An 8,418-nucleotide genomic window follows, 5' to 3' on the forward strand; every position below is an offset into this window, starting at 1 on the left:
TTGTGATTTTATAGAGACAGAATGTGAACATTACCACATCTATTTTATATTATCGTAATTTTATATCTGAAAATATGACGTCGTTTAAGTATGTTTTTAGATTTGTTACTAAAAAAAAATCTTTTTTATAGGACTCTACATTATTCTATTCTAACTTTGTATACCAACTTCAATACTTCATAATGAAGCCAGAAAGTTATGGAACTCCATATATATAGGGTGTGTCCTTTGCAGGTGCATGATTTTGAAAGTGGGATTGTTATCGTACTCAGATATTATATAGATTGAAGCAATTCTATAAACTCATTAATTCTTATACAATTTGTGTTTAACTTGGCTGACGTGAATTAATTATTGTTCATAAATTATTATATCAATCTTTATATAAAAATTGAATTTTTATATTTATTCTATCAATTAACATTACGTGTTCTAAATGGCTTATTATATTTTCAACAGTTTAGAAAAGTAATTGTGTAAAACAAGACATATCAATCTACATGAGTGTGACCATGTGAAGACAAAGATTATTCAAAAGGAATATAGGAATATAGTAGACCCATAATGATCATTGAATTTTTACCTGATATTTGCAAAAAAATTAATTATTTAAATTATTATAGGTTCATTCAGCAGATAGAGCCAGCATATATATATATATATATATATATATATATATATATATATATATCAACAGTCACAACTCACCGGATAAAGATCCAATGATCCATGGAATTTAAATAGTCTAATATGGTCGGAATTCTGACCCTTTTGAAATGATATAAATTTCCTATAAATTAAAATGTATAAATTCTTTTAAATTAATTTCTAAAAATATTATATATTTTTCAAACATATAAAAAACACGAACTATTAAAAAACTATATCCTTTTCACGTATTAAAGTAAAACAAAACGACACAGTTGATTTGTTTTTTTTTCTTTTTTTACAATCCAATTTATAAAAAATTTATATCCTTTGAAAAATGGGAAGGCATGCAAGCACTCCTAAGTCCATTTTGGGATTTGCATTAGAGAACTTAAAAAGTACTTTTAATACCTAAAAAAACAGCGTCAAACAAAAGCTGGTATATTTGGTAAAAAATTATAAAAGTATATTTTTGCATTTTTTTTATTCTAATAATAGCCGAAAACGTATTTTTGACAAAAACTTAAAAATAACACTTTTACCAAAACGTATTTTTTGACTTAAATATTCGATTCCTAAAATGCAATCCCAATCATGCTAGCGGCTTTAACAAATAGTCAAGTGCTCTCAACTTGCATCCTACAAACGTGGACGACTTGTCGCCACGGAATAGTTTACAATTCGTTGAAGTATTGCGGGGTTGGCCATTAAATGCAATACGACATCTCCATATGGTCAAACATTAAAAACGGAGAAATGTCTCGTCCTTGAATTATCGGTTGGACCTCTTGAAATTCTTAGGAGAATTTTAGTTTCTGAAATTTTAGATCTAAGTTATTCATTTTCATCCAAAAGCTATTATCTTGTCACGTATTCCACTATTAATAAAATAATAAAATAATGATGATTATTAATATCATTAATATCATTAAAATTTTATTATTATTTTATTAGTAGTAGGATACGTGGCAGAATAATGACTATTGAATAAAAATAAATAGCCTAAATTTACAATTTCAAAAATTAAAATTTCTCTAAAAATTCAAGGGATCCGAATCCGTGTACCTGGACCAGAAAACCACTTGTGAGGGGGACAGGTGCTGCTGGGGACACAGACGAATACATCACGTGACGGAGAGAGGACGAACAGGGTAGCAAGTGGCTTCTCATCTCTCATGATCAGTTGTCAAATACTCATTTACATAAAAGAATTTTGAAAATTATTTTTAGAATAATATCTTTTATCTAATTTATTTTGTATTTATTTTTTCTTCAAATATTTTGGGTGGAAAGTTTTCAAACATACCTTATATAAAAATCATTTCTGTATTATTTTAGACTTATTTTTTGCTTACTTTTTTTGGGTTCCTATAATCTTTCTCTTTTTTATTTGTCATTTTATCTTTTCTTACTTTTATTTTCAATTTTTAACTGTTAAATTTTATTACTATTATACATGGGCGGATCTTCGGCCGTTCGTCCCCCCAAAATTTTTATAAATTTGCTTAAAATATACCTATTTTATCAATTTGTCCTCCCACAATAATATTTGTGTCCCCCCATAATAATATTTCTATCTCATTTTAATTTTTTTTTTAGTTTACCACCTCTTTCAACATAAAAAACCTCTAATATCCTATGCATTTTGTTTCTCTTCATATTCTAGTTCACTTCTAACCAGAAGCTCAATTTCGTTTGAGACTCTGATTGAATATATAAAATGAAAAGTTAAATGTTTTAGGTTTTTTGAGTAGCTTTTAACCAACAATTAGTTACCATTGTTTGGCTCGACTCTTAGCATTGTTGTTATTTGGAGCTTCGGGAAATTGTTAAGAAAAAAAAAAAAAAAAAAAGAATACACACTCAAATGTACCATTTTTCTTAAATCCTATAGATCGTGTTTAGTTTATTTTGCTAATTATTTATATTATTGTGTGTTTGTGATGTCATGAGATTAAATTTAAGACTTCTATACATTTATTTTATATAAACACACACAAACATGTATAAAGATATCATATGTACTTTTGTATTTATATAAGTCGTCCATCTCCTTAGCCCCCCCAAAATAAAAGAAGTCGCCCCCACCCCCCGGGCCCGCTATTATACATTATGAGAACCATCATAATTTTACCCCGACGTCGTAACTTTGGTGCAAGTGTCAAATCGAAGGAATTACAGATGTGTTGTGTTGTGCTGTCTTCCTCGCTATCTTATTCCCTCGTCGGAAAAAATTGTTGGCTCTCTGTCTCTCCATAAGCACGGCCCAGAATCTTCTACTCGATGGAAGAATTTGTGCATTATGGCAATAGCGCGTCTGTGAAGAAATGATAAGGTTATTAAAATTTTTTATTAAAAAATAAGAATTAAAATGACGTAAAACTTATTTATTAGATATAATCAAACTAATTAAACAAGAGAAATGCTACGGATATTGATAAATTAATCCCACATTATTTTGATATCAATTTTTTAATAAAAAATATTTAGTATTCGTAGCAATATTTCTCATAATGCAGACCTTGCCAAAAGCTAGCTGACGAAATAACACGAGACTATTTACTATTAAGTGACACCATTCAAGCCACAATAAAATAATTCAATCGGCTGGAGGCTATGCCTTATAAAATAGAGGTTATTAGTTTAAATTTCTTACATTTTTTTCCTCATTTTTTTTGGATATGTAAATAAAAAAGAAAAGAAAAAAGAAAAGAAAAAGTGACACCATTCAGATATTTGAGGGTGCGCCGGCGGTTTTCGCCATCTAGGTCCCTTTTGAGCAGTCTCTTGCGGGTTTGTACTATTATGGTCATGCCCAAATAGAATAACCACAATTTAACACTGCTAAAGCGCCTAAAAGGTAAAACAAAAAAAGTATACTTTTTTATACTAAATATTTTTACTTTTTCTCACATGTATCACTTTCAACTACACTAACAGGTCATGGCTACAGAAACGGACCATTGCCAAACATATCACAATCGTTTTGTTGCTCGCCCACATGAAGTAACCTATTGGCTGTCACCCACATGCAAAAGCTGCATTCTACTTGATTGAATCAATATTTCAATGATTTTTGTAGATTTGAAATTGATTGAAACGGTAATTTTTTGTAGATATTGTCTTACAATAACTATAGAGGTTATTGTATATGCCATAGATAATATTTAAGTTGTGAAGATTGCAAATTGTATCTTTAATATTGTACTAAGCATTTTGCCTAATTTGATTGTTATATCAATGAAGATATAATTCGTTAAAAAAAAAAAAAAAAATCTTTACAAATCGTAAAATAATGATTTGGTGGATTTGTATATTCAATTATTGTGAGAGAGTTAATGTCAGATTCATGTTTAAAGAAATGTTAGGCCAAATTGAATTGTCGAGTTACATGAAGCTACAAATTGAATAATGTCTCTATACACTGTCAAGTCTTTTCTATTAGTGTGTTATCAATCACAATCCTTTTTGCTGCCTATATGATTGTGACAATTCTTCTTTATACATGATAAGATTTTAAGCATCCCATGGATGTCTACATCAACCATCATCTTAGGCTAGTGAAGGCTGTTTTTTTTTCTTTTCTTTTTTTTTTTCCCAATAATAGGTATCATTAATGTTGGGGAGAAAATATCTTCTAGTAGGCTCACTCCTTTTCACACTTATTTACAACATTATCCTTACCACTCATTGAACGACACATGTACACACCACTTTTGCAAGTAAGGATAAAAGGAGATAGGAGAGAAAGATAAGGGGTTCTTCTCCTTCATCCACGAAAGACCTCTCTAGCAAAGACCTAGAGACACAGTCTTTCTCCCACACGCCTCTCTCTCTCTCTCTCTCTCTCTCTCATATATCTTGCTTTGACGATCCTCTCTTCTTATTTCTTGTATACCTCACTTAATACATACTAATTCATAGATATTAGAGGTAAATCTACATTATATTTTTTATTCATAAATCAAGATACTAACTTAAGCGTCAAAGAGTCTTTGTCTTTAACTGAAGACTTTCTTACCTTGTTTTTGTTTTACGGGAACTTCATTGCCGTACAAGAGCTTCTTCACGGCTTAGTCATCAAGAAAATCGCTGGGTAGTAAATTCTTAAAACAAAAAAAAAAGGCTCCAATAATTAATAAGACTATGCGTATGAACACCTTTTCTAAAAATATTCAATTGACCCCAAATAACACCCAGAGGGTGAATAAGTGTTTTATAAAAAAATACCATAACCACGTGTAACGATCACAAAAAAATATAAAGCAATAAATAAATCAACACACAAGATTACGATGATGAAGTGAAAATCCATTGAAGAACTCCTCCATTATAAAACTACTTCGGAATAGCCAAACACAAGAAACTTAGAAGAATTCAATTACAAGTATAGCACACAACTTTTGCAACAAACACCTCACTTGTATCATGGCAAACAACTTGTTTACTTCTACAACAATAGCTCCATAATCTCACAATATTAATAAAAGTTTACATTATATCTTTACATGAAAAATTAGACTTTAACATACTATGTAGACATAAGTGGCTAAGTGCCATAGGCGGCACGATAACTAATACATCATAAGTGCATAATAGCCCAAGTACAAAAATGATTTACAACAAAAGATAGACTAAAGAGACTAGACTAACAAAACCAAAGGAAACTAAAGCCCTGAACCATAATAGCCCAAATACAAGCCTATCGTGTCATGATCTTCTTCCTCTATACATGCAACAATAATATTTATGTGATTATAGGGTTACCACAATAACATATATGGATATGTAAGTCTACAATCTCAGTCTTTCATAGAAAATATTTTTGTTATGAGTTTACAATAATAACTACGATATGCTTTCCAATTTATCAAAGCAAATCATAGTTGAAAACATAAGTACTATTACAAAGTTTGTAAATACATAAAATTTTTTGGTCCTTTCCTTATTCATGTCTTTATTATATAGTACCTTAGCTGTGTGTGTATATATATATTTCACATCCTGCTCTACAAATATATACATATGCATGTAAGCTCTTAACATATATATCTTGTATATCATATAACTCAGCTACGCATATATACATACAATATTCAACAACTCATCAAGTGAAACACATGCATACATCTTAAGCAAGAAAACAGTTCATAAACATCGATACAAATCTCATATATCATGCAATACATTCTTATCTTATTCACATTTTATTATTCATTATACTGACAAAAACTTCTCCTTTGTTGCTCAACTATTGCTGACGAGGACTTTCTCCCTTGTTGTCCAACAATGTTAACTTATTCACATTTGAATACCACTAGTACTGTGATCAATAATTTCTTTTCCCTAACTTTCACGTCACGTGGCTCTTGGAGAAATCCAACAACTCTGTTGGACCGAATACGACTAGCAATAAAACCCAATGACCGTCGATTTCAGAATATAGTAAAAATGTCCTACATGATCTTTAATGCTGAAAGCCTGAAAAGATAAGCCTACATAATAATAATAATAATTCTCAAAACAATTATGAAGAATTGAATTGAAGAATATGACAAATTTGCAGTATCTTAGATTGTTCTAGGAAACAAAGTTACAACAGGCTCTACATGCTCATCGAATGTAAACAAACTTTAACAAACACAAAAATAAAATAAAATAAAAATTACGGAAAAATGTAAAATTAGTGCATGTAGTTTACTTATTTTGTAATTAGCTCATTGTAATATTAAAATGAACTCAAGGGTCTCTGAACTATGCCAAAAACAAAATTTCCTATCTATAGTCAAATTTCATCTATTGATTTAATAGATTCTGAGAGCGTGACATGTCAGAGCTAATAAAATTATGACGTGTTATATTTAAATTAGTGTCACATTTACAGAATCTCTCAAGTCAATGAACGGAATTTAACAACTATTTTTTCTAACATACCTCAAGGATCTCTGAGTTCACTTTAAAGTACACCATAGAGTTAATCGTAAACCAAATAAACTACATAAATTAATTTTGCATTTTTTCCAAAACTTTAGTCAATCCAGAATAACCTAGTCTCTTGCACAGCGAAGAACTTCATTGATCATTTTGTCAAGATTCACGTAGGATGACCCAGTAGGCCCACTGGTGGCCTCCTCCGCCAACTTCTTCCAATCCACAGCTTTCTTCTTCAACTCTTTCCCCTTCTCTCCCACCATCAACTCTCTCACAGCGCTCTCTATTTCTCCTCTCTTAACGCCACCCTCTATCTCCATGCCTATGCCCCACTCATTGCAAGAGTACCGGCAATTGGTTTGTTGATCATGTAAGAAAGGCCAAGAGATAATTGGTACTCCGCCGCACACGCTTTCAATCGTGGAATTCCACCCACTGTGCGTTAAGAACCCTCCGATGGATGGATGACTGAGAACTTGTTCTTGAGGACACCAACTTACCAATAGACCCCTTTCTTCGATCTCTGCTAAGAACTCCGATGAAAAAATGGCGGAATCACCCTCCACAAGATCAGGCCTTATTATCCACAAGAATGTTTGGTTGCTATTGGCAATCCCCCAAGCAAACTCGATTAATTGGTCGCTTGTCAAGACCGTGAGGCTCCCGAAATTCACGTAAACAACGGAGTTGGGTTCTTTTTTGTCAAGCCATTCGAGACACCCAGATTCTTCTTTCCATAGATTTGAGCCAATTGATTTAAGATCATTATCCGGGATCTGATTCAGGAGAAGTTGCAGGGGACCAATGGAGTAAATAGGAGGAAACATGGACGAGAGTGCATCTAACACTTGATGCTCTAAGGCATCAAACGTATTGAAGATGAGAGCTGAAGCTTTTTGAGATCTCTCGCATTCAACCATTGTAAAATTGAGCAGAATATCATCTGGGTCCATGGTTCTATTGAAGGTGGGAAGATCCTTCACGCGAATATCTTTCATACCTGGAATCCAATTTATCACCGTATCTAAATTGCACGCATCTGCACAACAAATTTACGGAATTAATATTTTGGTTGCTCACATTCACTAATAAATGACATGTGCGGTTGATGTTTAGCCGAAGATTAATTACCAACAAAATAAAATTTTTTAAAAAAAAAACAATAAAAAAATATATATATATATATGGCAAGAACAATGAAAGAGTCGAAGCTAGTTGTGCTTGGTGGATTGGTATACCTTTGAACGATGCTAGACCCTTCTCAATGAGACGGCGATATTGAGCGTAGCCCATGAACCCACATGCACTTGTTGTCCAGAAAAGAACATCAGGGATGCCCAGCTCTGCTGCTGCGTCTAGAGTGAAGCTCATGGCGCCATCCGAAACTATGCAAGTGACTGGAGGGACGATGGATGAAGCAGTGTCGTTGAGTTTCGCGAGAAGAGTTCTAAAGGGAGCTACGCAATGTTTTGTTGTAGATTCGCATAGGGATGGTGGGTCTCGCTTGGCTTCGACGTCGGAGTCGGGAAGGCCGTCGGGAATGGTTTCGAATCGAAAGGAGGGGAGGCCGTCAAGGGAGTTGGAGCCTCGGGATTTGAGGAGGCGTTTATGGTTGAACTCAGTGTTGACAAAGGTGATGTGGAAGCCTCTGAAGTGGAGGATTTTGGCCATGTTTAACATGGGGTTGATGTGGCCTTGAGCTGGGATGGGGATGCAAACTGCATGGGGCTTCTCTGTTATGGCCGTGTCACCCATATTGTCTCTCAACTGAAAATGGGAGGATTGATTGATTCCGTTCCTGATACAAGTACTGGCTTAATTTGTTTAATTTCTAGAGCA

The 8,418-nt window shown here is 32.9% G+C and overlaps 1 protein-coding gene across 1 annotated transcript; it reads right to left on the reverse strand.

Annotated features, from left to right (window-relative positions):
• Positions 1 to 6,251: 6,251 nt before the first annotated feature.
• On the reverse strand, positions 6,252 to 8,418 carry LOC132190010 (7-deoxyloganetin glucosyltransferase-like). The gene is made up of 2 exons (XM_059604882.1): positions 7,818 to 8,418; positions 6,252 to 7,618 (listed from the first exon to the last, which is right to left on the reverse strand). Exons 1-2 carry the CDS (start codon positions 8,332 to 8,334, stop codon positions 6,696 to 6,698), a joined length of 1,440 nt encoding a protein of 479 aa, XP_059460865.1. The 5' UTR covers positions 8,335 to 8,418; the 3' UTR covers positions 6,252 to 6,695.

Source organism: Corylus avellana, chromosome ca8, assembly GCF_901000735.1.
Source record: "Corylus avellana chromosome ca8, CavTom2PMs-1.0".
NCBI classification, from domain to species: Eukaryota; Viridiplantae; Streptophyta; class Magnoliopsida; order Fagales; family Betulaceae; genus Corylus; species Corylus avellana.

Bases quoted from the DNA above. Each gene is read 5' to 3' on its own strand.
- LOC132190010 (XM_059604882.1), bottom strand. From the start codon at position 8,334: ATGGGTGACACGGCCATAACAGAGAAGCCCCATGCAGTTTGCATCCCC. The intron at 7,619-7,817 runs GTATACCAATCC...TTTGTTGTGCAG, and splicing joins GGGTCTAGCATCGTTCAAAG to ATGCGTGCAATTTAGATACG.